Genomic DNA, 22270 nt, shown 5'->3' on the forward strand with positions numbered 1-22270 from the left:
AATAAAAGTAAGATCTCATTTATTTTAAGTGTGTGACCTTACTTACAGATTGGGCCAAGTTCTGCCATCATCAAGCAAGACTCCCACTGACATCAGCGGGAGCTTTGATCAATTAAAAAACAATAAAATCCAGGTCTTGTATGTCTTCAATAGAGTGTTCTGTGCTTCTTGTCTGTACCCAGGGCCGGTGCTACTATTAAGGCGAACTAGGCGGTTGCCTAGGGCGCCAAGATTTGGGGGTGCCAAAAAGCAGTGCCCCCAATTTGTTTTTTACAGCGTTCCTCCCCGAGTGCGCGGTCGCCACTCCACTTCTCCCGCCTCCCAGGCTTGCAGCGGCAATCAGCTGTTTGGCACTGCAAGCCTGGGAGGAGAATTAGAGAGAGGGCGGCGTGATCGGGGACGTGCAGAGGTGAGCTGGGGTGGGGAGCTGCTGCACGGCTCCCCGGGGGGGAGCTGCCGTGGGGGAGGCACCTCGGAGGGGGGGCAGGGAGCAGCCACAGGGCTTGGTGGGGGGGGGGGGGGCAAGGGGGGAGGTTCGGCCTAGGGGGGGAACCTTCCTTGCACTGGCCCTGTCTGTACCACGTATCTGTCTAATTCGTCCTTAAATTTTTTGCTTCAAGAAAATACAGAATCCTCCTACATTAATAAATTAAACATGTTAAACCATTTCCACCATCCCCATCATTAAGCATCTTCACGTTTTTCTATTATGATAGCAGCTAATGAAAAGAAAAACTAACAATAACAAAACCAGAACATTCACTATCCCAGCATAAGTTAAATCAGTTAGCTGGCAATTAATTTAGACAGAGTTGCTGAGTAAGGATGGTGATGTGGATTTTAGATGCATCTATTTGCAGCTTTAGTGTTACAGGATATGTTTTATCCTCATGCACAATCCTTAGTTTTTACCTATAGCAGGGATGTGTCTGCCCTTTCTACTGAAATTTTTTATCTTTATCTTTTTTCTAGTTCTGTGAAGAAAGGGCATTCAGTATCCAGTATCACTACTGGTGGTTTACTAAGGCAAAACTTACACTAAAACCTTTCATCAAAAAAAACCTCACTTAGCAATAACTTAATTCAATTAGAAAAAGGGTATAGTTATGTACACAAATGCAACAAGGTTTCTTTTCATCAGCTAAGACCCTTGTACTGTTATCTTTAAAAAAAGTTGTGCCTCCATAAGCAAAAATCTCCCAATATATTTATTTATGTGGAATAATCATAATACCAGACTAACAGCAAAGTTCATTTGGTTGTCAGTATTTTATAAACTATATATATATAAAACTTTTGAAAATACCTGTTTTGTGGAGTTTTGAAAATAAATTATTTAATTTTATAACAGGTTTGTAACACTGATAGATACATACATGAGATATACAAACACAACGTTGGATATATACTTCTGTGTTATATATATGCATGCAGACAGTACTGTGCACCAGCTATAGTACTGTGTGTATATAAAGCAAGATATGATAGACCGCAGCCTGTGCATAGCACATGTGATACAGTACAGGATAATTATAATACAGACATTTCTTTTAAAAGCTGCTTCTTTTGTTTTCAGTCTGTAAATGAAATTGACAACAGGTTGGAAAACTAAAGACCGTTGCTGCTCTTCTGGCATGAACTTAACTCTAAAACGGGGAGGCTGGGCTTGATGCAGCCAGCATTGCAAAACACACACACACACACACCCCTTAGGTGCTGGATAGTTCATATAATCTCTACGAACTCTCAGGGCTGGAATTTCCTTGGCAGATTAATTTCAAAAACGCTTCCCCCCGCGCCCAAAACCTCTCCCTGGAGCGTCCACCAGAGACCCCTGCAGGAGACACACTCACCACGCCCCCTGTGCGGCGAGCCCCGCCCAGCACACCGCCTGGTAGCGCTGGACAAGCTTGTCCTTCGCCGGCCCGGACGGCACACCCACGTGCGATTACTGCTGCCGGGCGGTCCTGCGTATGGTCCATATAGACACAGCATGGCCCAGGGAGAGCCGGTGCTGGTCCTGTCGGACACAGACAGCGCAGAGGACGTGGAGGAGGTGGAGCCCAGCTTCTCTGGAATAAGTGAGCAAAGGAAATGACTGGATCCAGTCTGGGGCTGCAATGCCTTTGTAACCAGAGGGTTGTCAATGACACGGTTCAGGCGATGGTAGGGGTTGGATTGGAAGCAGCGGGGGCTGCCCAGTCCCTGAATGCCTGATGCTCTCATGACTTCTGGAGAGTTAAACGATGAACTTTAAACTTCCTCCCCTCTTGGGAAAATTGGAAGGGACGCTCAGTACCAGCCTGTGGGCATAGGAGAGAATGTGTCTGATTTAAAGTTAGTTCAGCCCTGGGAAACGTGAGCGTGCTGCCATGGGTTACAACAGACACGTCAATCCATAGGAGGGAGGGTTGGGCCACTCTGCATATTAGAATAATAAATAATCTTTCCCCCACTTCAGCTAACTGTGCATGGATCAGCTATATACATACATGACTTCTCAGCTGTTTGAAGAATCCAGTGAATGTGGGTGGGCTAGACTGGTGTTTCCAAAAGTATGGAAATAGAAATCGCAAAAGTTCAGTGATGTAACCTGGCTATAGTGACAGGTTTCAGAGTAGCAGCCATGTTAGTCTGTATCTGCAAAAAGAACAGGAGTACTTGTGGCACCTTAAAGACTAACAAATTTATTTGAGCATAAGCTTTCGTGGGCTACATCTTGCATCCGAAGAAGTGGGCTGTAGCCCACGAAAGCTTATGCTCAAATAAATTTGCTAGTCTCTAAGGTGCCACAAGTACTCCTGTCCTTTTTGCTGGCTATAGTGGTGTTTCTTGCTTAGAAAATCTCAGTACTGCTAAAAGTGGAGTTACTGTCCAAGAAACTGATGGTCGCTTGATTTTTTTCCCCTCAAGCGATAGAGCTGCAAGATGAAGAAAGCACTTCTTCTGATGTGATATCTCTTGACTCTCTTGAAGAAATAATGCCTGCTACACACTCAAACCCCAACAGAGGTATCAGTGTTTTCAGAAGGAATTCACAGTATGTTGACACGTTTACTCTAGACTTTCTTTAAAACATTGCAGCAACTTGACCTGCAGAGTGTGTGTCTACTAAAGCAGCATACAATTTTACACTTGTGTGCACGAGTCAGTGAAGTTATTTGATCTACAAAAAGGAAACACTAGAGCAAAACTATAGGACTGATCCTCAAAGCCAGCTGTAGGCAGAACTCACATGGATTCGAATGGGAGTTCTTCATGGGGAGGGCTTGAAGGATTGGCTCATAAATTTCTCAGGGAACTCTTTTGTTTGTCTAGCAGAAAATACAGGGTGTGCCAACTCTTAAGGATTGTTGCTCTTCAAGTTTTTGAAGAAATAAACAATTAGTATTATATTTTGTTTTCCCCCAGATCTTATTGCACATGAAGTAAATGAAAACCAAAGGAGTATTGAAGGTGAGTAATCAAATTAAATTACTGAAAACCAATAGGCCATTTAGCCATGTGGCTAAATTTCCATGTCACACTGCATATTAACCAATATGACCAAAAAAATCAAGTGTCCAACTTAAAAGCAATATCCAAAAATATCGGGTAATCAAACAAACATACATTAAGAAGAATTTGGCATACAATGGCTGCCCTAAAGGATTGGGATTACAGCCACCCTCACGTCTGTTTCACTAATTTAAATCTGCCCCAGGTTGGTAGTTCCTGAAAGACATTAACATTTGGTGGTTTGCTGGCCTATAGGAAATGATTTGGTGGACTTACACCAGCATCTAATGGACTCATCACAAGAACTATCAGCAAAATTGACATGAACTGGCAGTTTTGAAAAAGAAAATGAAAGCTGAACGGGCACAGAGACTGCACTGCCTTGTCGCTGCTAGTGGTGGCCCTTCAAGGATCATTTGTGGGTGTGTTAGGCCAGCCCTCAGATAGAACAGAGGCTGGCATGATGCTGAATAGATCGGAAGCAAGACGAAATTGTCTGGCTTCGTCTGCATCCGACGAAGTGGGTATTCACCCACGAAAGCTCATGCTCCAATACGTCTGTTAGTCTATAAGGTGCCACAGGACTCTTTGCTGGCTAAAAGAGATGCACGTGTTTTTCTTTAGATCAGAAAGCCTCATTGAAAAATCTAGCCCTTAAGAACAAATCCTGTGATTTGGAAGTGTTGGCAGGTCTCTAGCAGGCGACCTTGACAGAAATGGCTCACAGGCAATGTCCACAGGAGCGGTGTGAAAATTATCTCAGGTGGAAGTGGATCCTTGCATTGACAGTGTTTTAAATAGTCTGTATTAAAAACACAATGTCCCTTTGGCTTTATTAGTAACATTGAACTTTTTCCTATCCTTTCTGCTGTGCAGATGAGGACCATAGTCTTAAAACTCTTCTTTAGAAAGCATTAAAGAATATTTGTCACTGTTTTTCATTTCTAACTGGTGTGCTGAACATGTAATAATAAGAGTTACTAATCTGGGAATGTCTAGCCTCTCAGTTTTCAGAATAATGTCTAGAGAATTCTGCATCTTGTCCAGAAGAAATAAGTGAGAGAGGCTGAAATTAAACAATACTAGATTTTGAGAGAGGACATTCTTTGTGTTTTATAGAAATCTGCATCTGCTGTGGCAGTTTCCAGATTCATACCCAGCATCCCTTGTTTCACGGAGGAATTTGTACTCCATGTACGGTTAGTAGTCCATATGGCTCAATAAGGCAGCCCCCCTGCCTATTATCTCAGCTGGAAGTGGATCCCCTGAAGCAGGGGCGGCTCTGGCTTTTTTGCCGCCCCAGGCAAAAAAGCCTCCGGCCACCCCCCCACCCCGCAAGGGGGGGGGAGGCGGCCGGAGCCCTGGGAGGAGGGCGGCAAGCCCCGGCCGGGGCTCGGCTCTCCCCCCCGGCGGCCAGAGCGCAGGGCGGCGAGCCCCGGCTGGGGGGGAGGGCAGCTAGAGCACCGGGGGGAGGGCGGCGAGCCCGGCCGTGGCCCCGCTCTCCCCGGCGGCCGGAGCGCCACGCCGCCCCCCCTCCAGGTGCCGCCCCAAGCATAAGCTTGGTGGGCTGGTGCCTGGAGCCGGCCCTGCCCTGAAGTCAATGAGACACTTCAGAAACATCGTCTATTTAATTTATCCAAGAGACGGTCAGAGGTGACTTGATCATAGTCTGTAAGTACCTACATGGCAAAAGATTTCTGATTGTAGATGACTCTTTAATCTAGCAGAAAAAGGGATAATGACATCCAATGGTTCAGAGGTGCTGGAACAATTTGTATAGTGGGGGTGCTGAGAGACATTGAACCAAACTGTAAACCCTTATATAATGGAAACCACTTCAAGCCAGGGGGTGTGGCAGTACCACCACACACATCCCAGCCCAACACCCCTAGTTCCAGCACCCATCCACTGGTTGGAAGCTGAAGATAGACAAATTCAAACTAGAAATACGGTGGACATTTTGAACAGTGAAGGTAATTAACCATTGGAACAACTTACCTAAGGATGTGGTGGGTTCTCCATCATGTGAAGGCTTTAAATCTAGATGGCACAACTTTTAAAAAGATGTTCTGTAGCTCACACAGAAGCTATGGGCTTGATGCAGAAATGATTGGGTGAGCTTCTAAATCCTAGGGGATCAGAATGGTCCCATTCTGGCCTAAATATATAAGAAAGTATCACTAACCAGCAACACACATGCCTCAACTCAGTGTCCTCTAATGGGAGCCAAATTAAAGTTTACACGCACCAAGAATACTACTTTATAAAAATTAGAACTGATATATTATTGTGTTGCCCATTGGGTGACCTTAGGAAAGAGACTTCCCTTTCTGTGCCTCAGTTTCCCCATCTGTAAAATGAGGATAATGATATTTGCGTCCCTTTGAGATCTACTGATGAGGAGCACCATGTAAGACTTAGGTATTATAATTATATGGCTAAAATTATATAATATATCAGGTTGCTTTCATGTTACCTCCTATTCACCACCTTTGTCAGTATTGAGTCTACATTCAATTGTACATTCAGCTTCCTGGGGCAGGAAACTTATGATCTGTTTGCAAAGCACCATGCACGTTAATGGTGCTACATAAAAAAAATTATTAACACAAGAGGGAAGCTCACGTGCAAAGCAAACACAGCTCAGGATGATTGTTACATTTTATCAACTAAATCTATTTTTGCAACTAACTACAGTTTGCTGTTTTATAAGGAGAACTTTCTGGAAACATTTTTCCTGTATGATGACGATGGCCTTCAGGCCTACTGCACAATATGCTGCTCAGGGAAGACTCTGCTTATGTGCGATGATCCAACTTGTAATAGGTAAAGACTACGGGTAGGCCTGAGGGTCCGGTTAGATTGCAATGACAGCATGTGATTGCAGCTCGAGCGGACATACTCCAGCTAGCTTTAATCTAGCTAATTTGGGTACCAGAACGGTGCAGCTGCACGTGTCAGCATAGGCAGTAAAAACTGGCCTCGAACCCTGGGTAATTACTTGTGGGACTGGCCCATGCTGAAGTGCATGCTGTCACAGCTTCACTGCTCTGGGGCCTCAGCTAGATAAATTAAAGCTAGCTCAGTATGGCTACACCCAATGACTGCAGCATAGACATGCCCTAAGCTAAAAGGATCAAATCCAGTTCCAAACGTCCGCAAAGTTTGAAGGGGCAGGTTTGCATGCAGGGTTCTGGTTCAGCTCATTGAGGTTGGAGCTAGCTACAAGGTTCCAATAAGCTTGGGGTGCTGGGATGTCAGATTTAAATCAGGACCTGCACTGTGCTCACCTCCTATCATTGTTCTACCTTATATTTTTGGGTTGTGCAGGTTTTGACATGCCCAGCACTCTCATACACATTTAAATCACCTGTAGTTCCCCAAGTAATTCAACACAAATTATCCACAGAATAGCAGCAGGATAGGGATTAAAGAAAAACTCATCACTTAAAACTCTCAGTTATAAATGTGAATAAAGAAATGGAATTCTACAAACAAACATGTCAAGGAAACAAGATTATTCAAGATACTTGGCCATAATATTTGTCTGCACATGTATGTATTACATTCCAGTCCAGAAAGAAAACACCTTGTTTGAACATGGCTGTAGAGGGTCCGGACTCACCCCTGCGGCACCTCCTGCTGGTCATCCAGGGAATTAGCTCACCAGCCTCTGGAGCACCCTCTGCAGGCCAGTGATCCGCCTTTCCTCTTCTCTGGCCCCAGTGTCCCTCCCAGGACCCCAGTGCCCCTTGCTCTGGGTGCTGCCCCCTGGCAATACCCACACATGCTAGGTCTCCCCTCCCAGGGGAACCCCCACCCACTAACCCCACCTCACCTCAGGATAAGGCCACTGCCAGTCACCAGCTAGCCCCCACTCTCTGGGGCAGACTGCAGTATAGGCCACTCATCATCGGCAAGGTTGGGTTTGGACCTGCTGCCTTGGCCTAGCCCTGGGCTGCCCTCTGCAACCCCCAGTACCCCCTTGGCCTATTACCAGGCCGCAGCCTGGGGCTATCCAGGCTGGAGCTCCCCAGCTCCTCAGCCTTTCCCCAGCCCTGCTCCACTACACGTACCCTGTCTAGCTCCCTGCAGCCAGGCCCTTCTCTCTCTGAAGGCAGAGAGAGACTCTTGTGCTCCTGGCTCCCAGCCTCTTATATAGGCCAGCTGAAGCCTGATTAGGGTGTGGCCCAGCTGCAGCCACTTCCCCCAATCAGCCAGGGTTTTACCTTGCCCTGCCCAAACCCTCTGCTGCGCTTTTCCAAAGCCTCAGGGCAGGAGCGGGTGTCCACCCCACTACAATGGCTAACTGGGGAAGGGAGGGAGAAGAGGGACAACAGTAGCACCTTACAAATCACCAGCTATACACACGGGTGAATCCTGCCCACAGTGGGTACCTCTACACTAAAAAAAGCGAGTCTCAGAACCCAGGTCTACAGACCCAGGCTCATGCTACAGTACTAAAAATAGCAACCTAGACATTCCTGCTCGGGCTGGAGTTTGGGCTCTGAGACTCAGCAAAGGGGGGGGGGGGGGCTGTTTTTAGCACCATAGCTCAAGCCTGAGTCTGTAGACCTGAGCTCTGAGACTTGCTGCCGCAGGGGTTTTATTGCACTCTAGATGTACCCGGTGAAATCAGTGGCAAAACTCCTATTACTTCCCTCGGGCTAAGATTTTACCCTATAACATTTTTGCCAAGCTCATCAGCACCCAAAGTTAAGGTTACCCTCTGGCACGTCCATCGCCACCCGAAGATGGAGGTTGTACTTCTACAAGTGATGATTCAGCAGAGTGAAGAACAGCTCAATGCTCTGTGCACAGCTAGCAGGGGAAATAGCCAAATACTTGCCCTTCTCACTAACTGACAGCTGACCCGTTTTGAGATTACTTTAATCTTCAAGGTTCTCCTGGCTTGGATGTCCCCTTTTTCCCCACCCTGCAAAAACACCCCTTATCTCATTCCTAAAGCTGATTCCCTAGTTGTCGTGCCCCACATAAACAGGAGCTTCCTTGTAATGCATTCAGGCCCCAACGAATTCCCATATTAGTCAAGCGGGGGAGGGAGGTAGGGGGGTTGTCTTTCCATTGAGTTCAATGGGAGCTTGATTTGCTCTTTAGACTTGGTATAAAAATAAAAAGCATGTGGGTTTTTACTGGACATATCTAGTATGGGTGGTCATTTGATTGAAAACAAACTACGGTACATTCCCAGTGCTTCCAGTCTCACCGTACCCTGAGTTTTGCATAAAAACTGGGATTGTTCCTTTGAATCTACCTCAACGTTGACTGTTTTAAAGGTGTGGCCAGGAACACAGAAGGGGATCATTCATGGACATTACACTGCTAAAGTGCTTTATCATATAGCTGACAATGTACCAGCATCTTCAGTGAAACATTTCTGAGGAAAAAAATAATTATCTTGAATATGATTTTAAACATCAGAAAAGAACCAAACCAGTTAAACTGATCCTCTGGCTAGCATAGAATGTGTGGAAAGACCTGTTTAAACACTGAATTGACTTATTATTTAATTTGTGTAGATGCTATTGCCTGGAGTGTCTGGATGTCCTTGTAAGTCCTGGTACTGCAGAGAAATGTAAAGCAATGAATACATGGCTGTGTTTCATGTGCCTCCCCTTGAGTTCAAATGGTTTGCTGAAGAGGAAGAAGAGATGGCGTGCGAAACTGAAGTGCTTCTACGATCAGGAATCTGTAAGGAGCATCTCCATTAACTTTTAATATAAAATTAAAGGGATGGAGGAGTCAAGGCTGACACAGACCCAATCATTGACCTATCTTTCTTCCAGTATCTCTTAATAATGAGCTCCAACATGTGCTTATGTTTTCAGAACAAATGCTTGAATCCTCTTTCTTATAAAAAAGTAAATCAATACCCAGCAGCCCTGCATTTTAAATTAACATTGGACTCTGATTCTGCAAATATGTATATGTGTGTGACTTTACGTACATCAGCAAAATTACACAGATTGCTACATGTTTGCAGGATCTGGGCCTTAGTGTGTATGTGGGACTGAAGAAGAAACACTTTCGTAAGGAAGCAGCTTCCAAAAAGGTTATGGAGAAAAATTACGTAAAATACCTTGACAATCCTTTCTTTTTTTTAGGTTTTAAAAGTTAGAGAGGAAAAAATAAGATATGTTCATGGTGATCCATCATATATATTTTCCTTCTTGACCATTAAATGTATGTGGCTTTTTTTTTTCAGGACACAGGTGCTATCAAAATAGGCCAAAAGAATGATCATTTTAGTTCAGATAGAACCATTAAAGATCAATTCGATTTCTGATATAGAATTCATGCAAAGTATTCAGAGCTAGGTTCACGTATGATAGCGGGACTCTTTTTCTTTGTACTAAAACAAATAAAATATATTAACTGCATCAGGCTCCTGTCACAACCAAAATACAGATTAGAATTTAACAGCTTTGGAATTTTTAAAGTGTATTATTTATTCTTCTGTGCCAGTTGAGAGTGGTGGCTGGAATTCTCTTCTTGCAGCCAGCTGGAGACACAAAAAACTGACCTTAGATATCTATCGCCTCTGCAAGAGGAAACAGTCAGCATACCCGTCAGATATGTTCTGCCTCCAGCAGGTGGAAGCAGAGCCCCATCAGCTGTACTGTTAGAAGGGATGTGAGGCTGTCATTTGCAAAAATAAAAATATTTGGGAACAAATACTGACGAAAATCTGAAATCTTCCTACCATAGGTTTTAATAAGGTGTCGATCACCATGGTATCTAATTACCACCTTAAATACTGAAAGAACTGAGTTCTGCAGCAGTCGACAATCACCACAGACATCTTAGACCAGAGGTTCTCAAACAGTGGTCCGTGAGCTCCATTCAGGTGGTCCGCGGATAGTTCCATCTAAGGTGCGCGCCTGGGCGGCCACACACGAGAGAATGAAGGGCCACCCACCTAATTAATGGAGCCACGCAGACATGGCTCCACTAATTAGGTGCCTGGACCCTGGAGAAGACACACATGTAAGGTGAGGTGGTGGCCTTGAAGGGGAATACGGGGTAGGTGGGAGGGGCAGTGGGGTGAGACGAGGGGGTGGGGGGAATTTGGGATGTGCAGGGCTGTGGCGGCCAGAGAAAGGCGACTTTCCCCAGCTCAGAGCTGCAGCTGCAGCTGCCAGGGAGAGACCCCCCTCCTTCCCAGCCCCAGCTCGGGGGCTGCTGCAGTGGGGGAGAGAGGGCACATCCATCGCATTAGAAAGGTAAGGCTACTGATATTAAAATATGAGTTGTGCGCTTTTATAGTAGAACAAAAAAAATGTTAATTACACTGGTCTACAATTTTTGAGAAGTCGTCTGCTTCAGAGATAAAATGTGCTATTTATTATGTATTTTGATGTGCTGAATTCAAATATGACAATTAAAACAACTGATTGGCTACTGTTTCTAAGATATTTAAGTTTTTACATTTTAGGTCTATGTATATTGTGTAGATAGTAGAGTTTTAATCATAAATTGTAAACCTAGGTCTTTTCATGTGTTTATGGTTGCTTTACGTGATAATATTTCACCTGTCCTGTTTATGTAACACTTTAAAAATCAGCAAAAAGGTTATATAAATAAAATTTATTATGAAACAAAAGGCAAAAAACTATTATGTACGTAGTTTAGTCCTATTCAGTGTCTACTCGGCGCTTCTTGGCTTGTCTCTTGTATTCATTAAAAGGAGCATCTCTTGTCACTGTCCAGCAATAGTCTGCAAGCATTGATGGGCTCCATTTGCCCTGATAGCGTTTCTCCATTGTTGCAATGTCCTGGTGAAATTGCTCGCCGTGCTCGTCGCTCACTGCTCCGCAGTTTGGTGGAAAAAAATCTAGATGAGAGTGCAAAAAAAGTATCTTTAGTGACATGTTGCAACCAAGGCTTTTGTATGCCTTGAGGAGGTTTTCCACCAACAACCTGTAGTTGTCTGCCTTGTTGTTTCCGAGAAAATTTATTGCCACTAACTGGAAGGCTTTCCATGCCGTCTTTTCCTTGCCACGCAGTGCATGGTCAAATGCATCATCTCGAAGAAGTTCACGAATCTGAGGACCAACAAAGACACCTTCCTTTCTCTTAGCTTCACTTAACCTTGGAAATTTTCCACGGAGGTACTTGAAAGCTGCTTGTGTTTTGTCAATGGCCTTGACAAAGTTCTTCATCAGACCCAGCTTGATGTGTAAGGGTGGTAACAAAATCTTCCTTCATTCAACAAGTGGTGGATGCTGAACACTTTTCCTCCCAGGCTCCAATGACTGTTGGAGTGGCCAATCTTTCTTGATGTAGTGGGAATCTCTTGCACGACTGTCCCATTCGCAGAGAAAACAGCAGTACTTTGTGTATCCAGTCTGCAGACCAAGCAAGAGAGCAACAACCTTCAAATCGCCACAAAGCTGCCACTGATGTTGGTCATAGTTTATGCACCTCAAAAGTTGTTTCATGTTGTCATAGGTTTCCTTCATACGGACTGCATGACCAACTGGAATTGATGGCAAAACATTGCCATTATGCAGTAAAACAGCTTTAAGACTCGTCTTTGATGAATCAATGAACAGTCTCCACTCATCTGGATCGTGAACGATGTTGAGGGCTGCCATCACACCATCGATGTTGTTGCAGGCTACAAGATCACCTTCCATGAAGAAGAATGGGACAAGATCCTTTTGACGGTCACGGAACATGGAAACCCTAACATCACCTGCCAGGAGATTCCACTGCTGTAGTCTGGAGCCCAACAGCTCTGCCTTACTCTTGGGTAGTTCCAAATCCCTGACAAGGTCATTCAGTTCACCTTGTGTTATGAGGTGTGGTTCAGAGGAGGAGGATGGGAGAAAATGTGGGTCCTGTGACATTGATGGTTCAGGACCAGAAGTTTCATCCTCTTCCTCTTCCTCGTCTGACTCAAGTGAGAATGATTCTGGTGCATCAGGAACCGGCAGTCCTTCTCCGTGGGGTACTGGGCGTATAGCTGATGGAATGTTTGGATAATGCACAGTCCACTTTCTCTTCTTTGACACACCTTTCCCAACTGGAGGCACCATGCAGAAGTAACAATTGCTGGTATGATCTGTTGGCTCTCTCCAAATCATTGGCACTGCAAAAGGCATAGATTTCCTTTTCCTGTTCAACCACTGGCGAAGATTTGTTGCACAAGTGTTGCAGCATATGTGTGGGGCCCACCTCTTGTCCTGATCTCCAATTTTGCAGCCAAAATAAAAGTGATAGGCTTTCTTAACCATAGTGGTTATACTGCGCTTTTGTGATGCAAAAGTCACTTCACCACAAACATAGCAGAAGTTACCTGCACTGTTCACACAAGTACGAGGCATCTCTGCTCACTTTGGCTAAACAGAAATGTGTCCCTTTGCAAAATCAAACACTGACAAATAAGAGAGCACGACACTGTATGATTTCTAGAGCTGATATAGGGCAATTTGTTCAGCAGAGTGATGTAAGCTTCGTTATGATTGCATCATCCATGACTTCTAGGAATAACATGATGCAATTAATATCATGTCTGATGCAATACCAGCTTCAGATTGCATCATTCATTGTTTTGCCTAAAAAGCAAGTACTGTCCAAACCCAGTCATAGATTTATTCATAGATCCAGTCAAAGATGTATTTTAGTCATTTCTGGTTTAAATTGAGATCCCTTCCCTTTATAACTCACTTATCCTCCGCCATTCCCAAGTCAAGGGTCGTATATACTGACCCAATAGCATATCTTGAAAACTAGAGCCAATCAACAATTTTAAGCATCATTTTCGTTCTCAGTGACCCAGAATTAGTAAAGTTTGACTACATTTATTTCAGAAGCATTTTGGCTGTAGAGCAGTGTTATTATTAAGGGTTTTTTTATATAGTGCTTTTATCCAAAGCACTTTACAATAGTTAGCTAACAGTACAAACAACATTTGGAAAAATCATTAAGTGGTCCACCGAGACCCTCAGCAATTTTCAAGTCGTCTGCAGAAAAAAAAGTTTGAGAACCACTGTCTTAGACTATACTCATATTTTTCTACACTGCACATCAATTTAGGATTTGATAAGAAATTTGTACTGGGTATATTGGGTGCTGCCCGTTTAAATTTTATCTGCCACATGGCAGATTATCACAACATACTTCAGATCGCATCCTGCTTTAAATTTTCCAGCAAATGATTCAGTACCAGACAATTTGTTAGAAAATGAAGTGGAACCCATTTTATGTGACAGAATAATTACAATATACTGTGAAGAGATATTTATTTGCAATGTATAAATCAGTACTTCCTAATATACTAATCAGAATCCAGGAGTCTCCAAGGTTCTGAAATGCTTTTAATTGCAATTAGTTGCCTTATGCCCTTCTGTGGACTTTGGGATCCTGACTGGATACTGAAGAGAGGAGTGTTTGCTGACAATGCTGGGTGGGTCATTTAATTAAAAAAGAGACAGTGTCACAGTTCAGGGCAATTACATCTGTATTCCCCCTCCGTGGCCCACCAACGGTTCCCACTCTAGGCTCCGGGCTCCTCAAATGTCAACTCTCTTAGGCAAAGATCCCCGTCTCTCTCCCTCCTGACCCGGGGTTTTCCAGGCTGCACAGTACCCTGCCTACACTGTGATAGTTCCAATAAGCCAGACTCCCTAAACAGGCCAGCGTCTGTGCTTTATTATTATTAATGGACAGCTTTGAATATTCACACAAATGAATGGGTTGTGCAAACAAGGGTCTTTTTTATTTATGACAGAACCATCTTGCGATTTATCAGCCTTTATCCGCATGGGAACGAAAGCCAATCAATGTTCTCTCCCTTTTTGATAATATTACCAGAGGTAAGTGTACATAGTTGGCTTAGGACTGCAAACAAATATATTAAAAATCTATTAATATATCAGGCCAAATTCATCCCTGATGTGACTCCATTGTCCAGTGGGACAAATGAGGCCCACACTTGGGCTAAATTTTACCCATCATGATTCATTATGACCCACACAAAGGTATCATCATCCTGTTCGATAGAGCTGGTCAAAATTTGTTTAATGCAGAGCTCTTTTGTAAAAAAAATGGCTTTTTTTTTTAAATTACCATTGAGCAAAAAAACTATTAATGTTTTGCTAAAAAAAAATTTTATCCAAAACATTATAAAAAATCTTATTTCAATAACCATTTTGATCACTTTGTTTACCAAATACCAATGGTTTTTGATAAATATTTGTATATGAAAATGTCATGAAAACTTTTAGGAAAAAAAATCAGTTTTGAAACCTGTAAACTAGGGAAAAAAAGTTGAAATGTTCACATTTGTCATTAAAAGAAATAGTGTCATTTTCAGAACAATCTAATACCCGTGTTGTGTATCTAAAATGCTGCTATTTGTAGCCCATGTGGGGACATTCAGTGCAGCATTACATAACTTGATCTCATGTTTACAATCCTGGTTTTTAGACGTCTCCAACTTTGTCAGTTTATGAAGCTGTAAATATCCAACACTGTTCTATACTCCAAGGGCTATCTGATTATTCAGTTATTACACTGCTTGCTGGGACCCTGACTGAGCAAGGTACTTAAGTATGTGCTAAACTTGAAACACTGGTCCCACCAGTCACCTGCTTAAAACTAGGTATGTGCTGAAGTGAGGTGCTGTATGAGGGAACTAGTTCTTAGTACTAACACTGTTTGTATTTCTAATATCCACTCTTCAGAGATGAAAAATCTTGGATTTTTGGGCAGCAGCATGGGGGATGGCAGGCTGATATACTTAGATGATGTCACCAATGTTCTGAGGACAGATGTAAGTACAACGTAGAAAACGTCACTGAATTAACTGTGCACAGCTCTGAATTTACATTACTGATTGCTGTGACAATTCTAGGGGAATGCTGCCACCCCGGGAGCAGCCACGCAAGACCTAAACTGAGGCAGAATCTTCATCATTCCAGGGGAGGGAGGCAGGCAGGTCAAAGTGATGCTGAGCAGGGGATCCCTCTCTTCTCAACTGGGACTGTGCTGAACAGCAGTTCTCATTACACCAGTGCTTCTACAGGAGGGGGCTCATAGCGGGGCAGGAGAGAAGCTGGGATGTGGACAGTGTGTCTACAAACAAAGATAATCCAACTGCCAAAAGCTGCGTCTCGAAGGGAGCACATAATGGTCTTCAGGCACTACCACAGGCCTCAGTAGCGATGGCAGAGCTGCTCTGGATCCAGGTTGGGGAGTGTGAGTGGAGGATTCTTAGATTACAGACTCTTTTCTTAGGGTCTGATCTAACGCCCACTGAAGACAATGGGTGTTTTTACATTGTCTTCAATGGGCACTGGATCAGGCCCTTCAACTGTAAGCTCCTTCAGGTGGGTATCATATCTTCGCATGTACTTGTATGTACAGCACCTAGCACACTGGGTCTGGGCCTGGGCCTGATTGGTTCCTGTGGGCAGTACCACAATGCAAAGAATAAATAATAATAATTCTATCGCCCCAATAGAAGCATATGTCTAGGGCCCTACCAAATTCACGGCCATGAAAAATGTGTGTCAGACCATGAAATCTGGTCTCCCACCGTGAAATCTGGTCTTTTGTGTGCTTTTACCCTATAATATACAAATTTCACGGGGGAGACCAGCGTTTCTCAAATTGGGGGTGCTGACCCAAAAGGGAGTTTCAGGGGGGTCACAAGTTTATTTTAAGGGGGGTCACGGTATTGCCAACCTTTATTTCTGTGCTGCCTTCAGAACTGGGCAGCCAGAGAGTGGGAGCTGTTGGCCAGGCGCTCAGCTCTGAAGGCAGCACCTCGCCAGCAGCAGCACAGAAGTAAGGGTGGCAATACCATACCATGCCACCCTTACTTCTGCATTGCTGCCTTCAGGGCTGGGTGACCGCAGAGTGGCGGCTACTGACTGAGGGCCCAGCTCTGCAGGCAGCAGCGCAGAAGTAAGGGTGGCAATACCATACCATACTCTGCCTTCAGAGTTGGGCTCCTGGCCAGCAGCCGCCACTCTCCGGCTGCCCAGCTCTGAAGGCAGCGCCACCGCTAGCAGCAGCGCAGAAGTAAGGGTAGCAGTACTGTAACCCCCTCCTACAATAACCTTGTGACCCCCCCCAACTCCTTTTTGGGTCAGGACCCCTACAATTCCAACACTGTAAAATTTCAGATATAAATAGCTGAAATCATGAAATTTGTGATTTTTAAAATCCTATGACCTTGAAATTGACCAAAATGGACCACAAATTTGGTAAGGCCCTACATATGTCCCCACTGGAAAATCTCCTTACTCGGCCGGGGGGGGGGGGAGTGGAAATTTGGCTCTGTTTACCACATTTTGTATAATGTGAAAAAAGCTTGGCAATGGAATAGCAGAGTCTCCAAGTATATACATGGTTTAATCAAGTACATGCTACAAGGATTCAGTAAACTGACAAAAAACCTCCCTTGCTCCAAGAATTGAGATATGCCACCTGAGATTGTAGCAGTATTTTCTTTTGCAACAACTGAATTTCAGAATGAAATCTTTCAGAAATCCAAGCCACTCTGTAATTAATTCTGTTCAAACCATCCTAATTTGCCCACTGAAAGCTCACTGCCGTTATGCAATTTCAGCAGCGCCGGCTCCAGGCACCAGCGAAGGAAGCAGGTGCTTGGGGCAGCCAATGGAAAGGGGCGGCACGTCCGGGTCTTCGGCGGCAATTCGGCGGCGGGTCCCTCAGTCCCTCTCTTCCTCTTTGAGCTGCCGTCGAAGTGCCGCTGAAGAGGAAGAGAGGGAGCGAGGGACCCTCCGCCGAATTACCGCCGAATAAGGAAGTGGTGCGATTAAGCTGCCGCCAATCGGCTTTAGCTTTTTTTTTTTTTCACTTCGCCGCTTGGGGCGGCAAAAAAGCTGGAGCCGGCCCTGAATTTCAGTAATGGATAAATAGCCTAACCCAAACCATATTTAGTATTTCAAAACCTGATCACCCATTACACTACCAGTTGCTTTTCTAAACTCCTAGTTCCTTTTTTTTGTTTTAGTTTTATTTTCATATTGTGGTCTTGTACTGCAAAGTCTGGTGGTCTGCACAACTTACCAATCTTTGACCGATTCTGCCAACTCCATGCCCACTTTAAAAGAAGGGTGGAGATTTTTATGCAGCTGATGACATTCATCCTTTGTATGTGCAATTTCCTCACCAGTATGTCTGTTGACATATTGTCTTTGGAACCATGTGCATGTATTTTCTATTAGCTGCATGCACAAGTGATGACCCCACATGCAAGCGACCTGAGTGCAAAATTTCCTGTGCACAAATACAGGTTACATTTTGAAAATTTGGCCTTCCATAATCAGGTTTCACAGCCTTCCTGACTGGTTGGTAATGATCAATTATAATTCCTTTTTCCGTCTTTAGTACAAGGATGAATCTGTATGGAAAAACTGCTATTGTTATGTAAGAGTGCTGGGTGTGGCCGCGGAGACCAAAGGTCAGACTCCATCTTGGAAGTTGGGGTTCTGGACTGCAGATTGCACTCAACACCAAGTTCCAGTTTTATGTTGTGTTTGAGCTATGTAATGACTAAATGCTAACTTAAGCATTAAATACAAGCTCTCCAGGCCTTAATAAGAGAACAACGCCGAATTCTCTGTGATTGGGAATGACTCCTTATGATGTCCTCAGAGAGGCCTGCCTTGGGCTATCTAGGTGGGAAAGAACTCTTCAGATGAGCCACAGCTCATCTCAGGTCCTGTTCTATTCAGGTTCTTATACCACACCCATCACTGTAGTGTCTGAGTGCCTGTAGACAAATGCTTACATTTTAATAGCCATCATAATAAGAATATGAATAAATGTTTCTAAAAGAAACAAGAAGTTCTGAAACTTGTACATCTTATTAGGTAAAAGGATGGGGTCCTTTTGATTTCATATTTGGTTCCACTCCTCCGGTTGGAAATTCCTACGAACACCCTCCCGGTAAGTGGTGCAGTGAAGTATAAAATGATATATAAATTATCAGTCTGACAGAGTTAGATCTTTACCTGTACTAGAGCTCCTCATGGTACTGAGGAGACGGGGGGCGAGGCAAAAGGTGGCTGTAAAGCATTTGTCTATTCCCCTGATTCCCAGGAATGCTGAGATCCAGTTTGGCACCCTGTGTAATTTACAGCAGTCTCAAGATTGCTTTGAATTACACAGGCTTGTACCAGCCATCAAGCCACTGCTATGGCAGTGTGGGATTTCACCAACATCGTGCAATCTGACCTCAGCCCTCCATCCTCTGACACGTGCCCTATCCAGCAGGCCTTGGGAGGAGCAGGTTAAAGTGAACTTTGCTGGCTATCTGTCAGCTGGAGATTACAGCCCCTTTGTTCTGCTACAGCAGAAAGGATCATTGTGATCATCTAGTCTGACCTCCGGGATAACACAGGCCATAGAACTCTCCCGACATTTGAGAGTTTCATTAAACTGTATTAAATCTGCTGTATCTCATCACCTATGAAAGGAGAGACATTTCCTTGGAGACTCCCCTCCTGTGACCATACAATCTCAACTGTAGGGGTCACATTCAGTCTGGTCCTTATGCAGGCATGTCGTGGTAGAGGGTGCAGTGAGGAGCCTCCCCCTCTGTAAGGGCCCGTGCAGCCCACGCAAGGGCTGGGCAGAAATTCCAGAAAGCACAGGGCTGGGCCATCTCTACCCCCCCAGAGAGCTCCTGGTGCTCCAAACAGAGCGAGGAGCAGCTCTGTCCCCCTACACATTGTCCAGTTGTGGTTACTGGCTTCATAGGAAGGGAATTAGATGATCACAATGGTCCCTTCTGACCTTGAGTCTATCATTATGTGGCACCCCATGAAGGAGGTGCATTAGTGTCCACAATCCTCCTGCACCCTATGGAGCTTCAGGAGGCATGCTCCTTTCCTGGGGCTAAATGCCCCGCAGTGCTCCCTCTCAGGCTGGGCAGCTCTGCACTGCCCCTTACTAGGGCCTCCATGCAATGTGCAGAGCCTGGCCCTTGGTGACTACAAGGCACATCACTCATTTCCAACTCAAATTTGCCTCTGACCCATGAGGATCCAGGGTCCAATTCAGACCTAGGAGAAGCAAGTGCTTATTCAAGCCAATGGAGTTGCACCTGGTCTGAAGCGGACCTCTAGTGTTGTTATCTGTCCCTTGCTTACATGCTGCACATTATGAAGAGGAGAAATGGTGACTCCTCAAACTGAAGTTATGGAAAACTTTATCCATGTTAAAAAGTAACCTCGCTGGTCTCATTTCAAATTTCCTCCACTGCTCTTTTTGCTATAGTGATAGAGAGGCTCTTAGCCTCTCTTTTTGAAAGCTGCACTGTCCCACAGTCAGAGCAGGACAGGATGAGAGCCATGTCTCTGCTATTTAGTCCTTTCATTTTTGATGTCACTCTTCCCTTTCCTTTCTCCTCATCCCTTTCGCCCCTAGCTTGGTACTTCTATCAGTATCACCGCATCCTACAATACGGGAAACCCCCAGAGAGCAGTCAGAGGCCATTCTTCTGGATGTTTGTGGATAATCTGGTGCTGGAAAAAGAAGACAGAGACACAGCTTCGCGATTCTTTAAGGTACACAGAAAATCCAGTCCCTCCCCAGCTTGTTTTTTCTTCACACCCTGTCTCCTTAGTGTTTAGTGACTGGGTCCTTTTATAGTGATGTTTATTGTGTCTTTTGGGAATGGTGTTCTCTGCAGTGCCATACAACAGAACCAGAACTGATTCCTGCTTCTTTAAGCTCTCGCTTCCTGAGCTGTTGGTGTACAACAGGGGCAGCTTGTGGAGGAAGCAGAGTTCCTCTGGTCAAAATGAACCTCACTCCTTTTGATTAAGGAATAGTGAAAACTCACATCATAACGTTTGGATCTGGATCTGGATCTGAATCTCCCCAAAGTTTGAGGTGGGGGAAGAGAGATGGGGAGGGAATGAAGAGACTGGGTTCTGATTTAGATCCATCTCTAGAGATTAAGCCTACATCATTCAATTTGGATCCAGAGCTGAACTTCCCAAAAGTTTGCAGGAAGTTTGATGTGGAGTTCTCTGTTAAGGACCAGTGCTAATGGACTTCCAAGGGAGTATACACACAGTATTTGTGCATTAATCCAGTCATTCTCTCTGGTTTTGCTGCATTATAACTCACATGTGGACCAGGAAATCACCAGTAAAGCCATTAGTCAGATGTTAATCAAAATGCTTTACCCTTGTCAGGATACAACACTTGTCATCCGAGGATCTCAGAGCTTTTACAAACAATAACTGATCCTGACAACAGTCCTTGAAAACTAGTAACAGCTCTAATATCCAATATTAAGGGGGCATGGATCAGTGTTCACGTCATGCTCCCCGTCAGTACCCAGCCCAGAACGGAGAAGCTAATAACCCAACCAGCGGCCCAAATTCGGTGATGAACCCTGGTCACATGACACCTGAGGCACATTGTGCATACACCAAAAAGAAGTAGCACTGCCACCTGTCCAGGACAAGAAGCATGACCAATGTCTGATGAGAGAGACATTACTATTACAGTGTTATTTACTGACTAGCAACAATGTGCTTAGCATAATATGTACCTAATAGTAAGGCATTGTCCCATCCCCAATGAGTTTAGGTCTTGATTTGCTGAGTGGATGAACACCCTGAGTTCCCGTTGACTTCAGTGGAAGTTGCAGGTGCTCAGGTCCTTTGCAAAATCAGGAAGCAGAACATACAGTACACTTGTCGCACATGGGGAAGGTGCAAGTCCAAAGTGGCAGCAATGCCCAATAAAATGATAAATGAAAGGGTTCGTGCAATAGGTGTATTTTCTGGAGAGAACTGAAAGATTAGTTTTGAAGGAAACTACTATTAGCATTAATTGCTAGATCAACATTAAACATCAAGCAGCTTCCAACTGATTTCACACCATACATTTTGAGGAATTAATCCTTTTAAAGTATGCGTTCTTGAAGATACACAATTCTGTCCCCTTTCTCTGTGCTGTAATGACCAACATTTAGATCAGTTGGTTTCCATCTAGAGGTACTAGTAATGCTCTTCATACAGTAAGCAATTGTTTGTGCAACCCTTACCTGGTGAAGTCAATGGGGCTGCTCGTAGGAGTAAGTGCTCACTAAAGCAGGTTAAAAAAAAATGTAAATTTACAAAAAAAACCCCTCTCTTTTATAATTCAAAAGGAGTTGATCTGCTCTATAGTGTTAGAAATATGGAAGCAAGTGTTGACCTGTTCATAATAAAATAGGGAACATTTTTAACAAAAGATTTAGCAAAAAATTCCATTTTTTATTTTTGAATTTTCAAAATTTGAAATGATGTTTAAATTTCAAAATCTGGAAAATTCTGATCAGCTATTGTGCTCTCAAACATGAGGGAGGCTTGCCCAATTTACCCCAAAGGAGGGCTACAATCATAAGAGAAAACCAGCTAAGCATGTCATGAATCAGTAGAAGCTGTTCTTAAACGTTCTTGGTGACCACCATGCAATATAGTATTAACAGTTGGCAGAAGTTGTCTGTCTACTAAGACACTTGCATATTTTTCCCTTTTAAAAGATGGAGGCAGTGACTATCCACAGGGAACATGCAGAAACTGTCCAGAATGCTGTGGTCTTGTGGAGCAACATACCATCTGTTAAGAGGTGATACAACAGTTTACTTTCAGGGTTTCTTCTAAGTAATGGCCTGTCTCTGATCCAAAGAAGTTGAAAACTAGTTTAGTCAGCAAAGTGGTTTCTAACGTTCAGTGTCCTCAGACACGACAATGTTTCTGTGTCCCCC

At 44.2% G+C, this 22270-nt stretch overlaps 1 protein-coding gene across 1 annotated transcript; it reads left to right on the top strand.

The window, feature by feature from the left end:
• Positions 1-1950: 1950 nt before the first annotated feature.
• Positions 1951-22135, top strand: LOC113406361 (DNA (cytosine-5)-methyltransferase 3-like). The gene is made up of 11 exons (XM_029911299.1): positions 1951-2081; positions 2914-3012; positions 3412-3456; positions 4618-4697; positions 6212-6324; positions 9039-9210; positions 14255-14339; positions 15210-15298; positions 18372-18447; positions 19930-20069; positions 22046-22135. Exons 1-11 carry the CDS (start codon positions 1994-1996, stop codon positions 22133-22135), a joined length of 1077 nt encoding a protein of 358 aa, XP_029767159.1. The 5' UTR covers positions 1951-1993.
• Positions 22136-22270: the final 135 nt, after the last annotated feature.

This window comes from Terrapene carolina, unplaced genomic scaffold (genome assembly GCF_002925995.2).
Source record: "Terrapene carolina triunguis isolate 2854851 unplaced genomic scaffold, T_m_triunguis-2.0 Scaffold26, whole genome shotgun sequence".
Classification (NCBI taxonomy): Eukaryota; Metazoa; Chordata; order Testudines; family Emydidae; genus Terrapene; species Terrapene triunguis.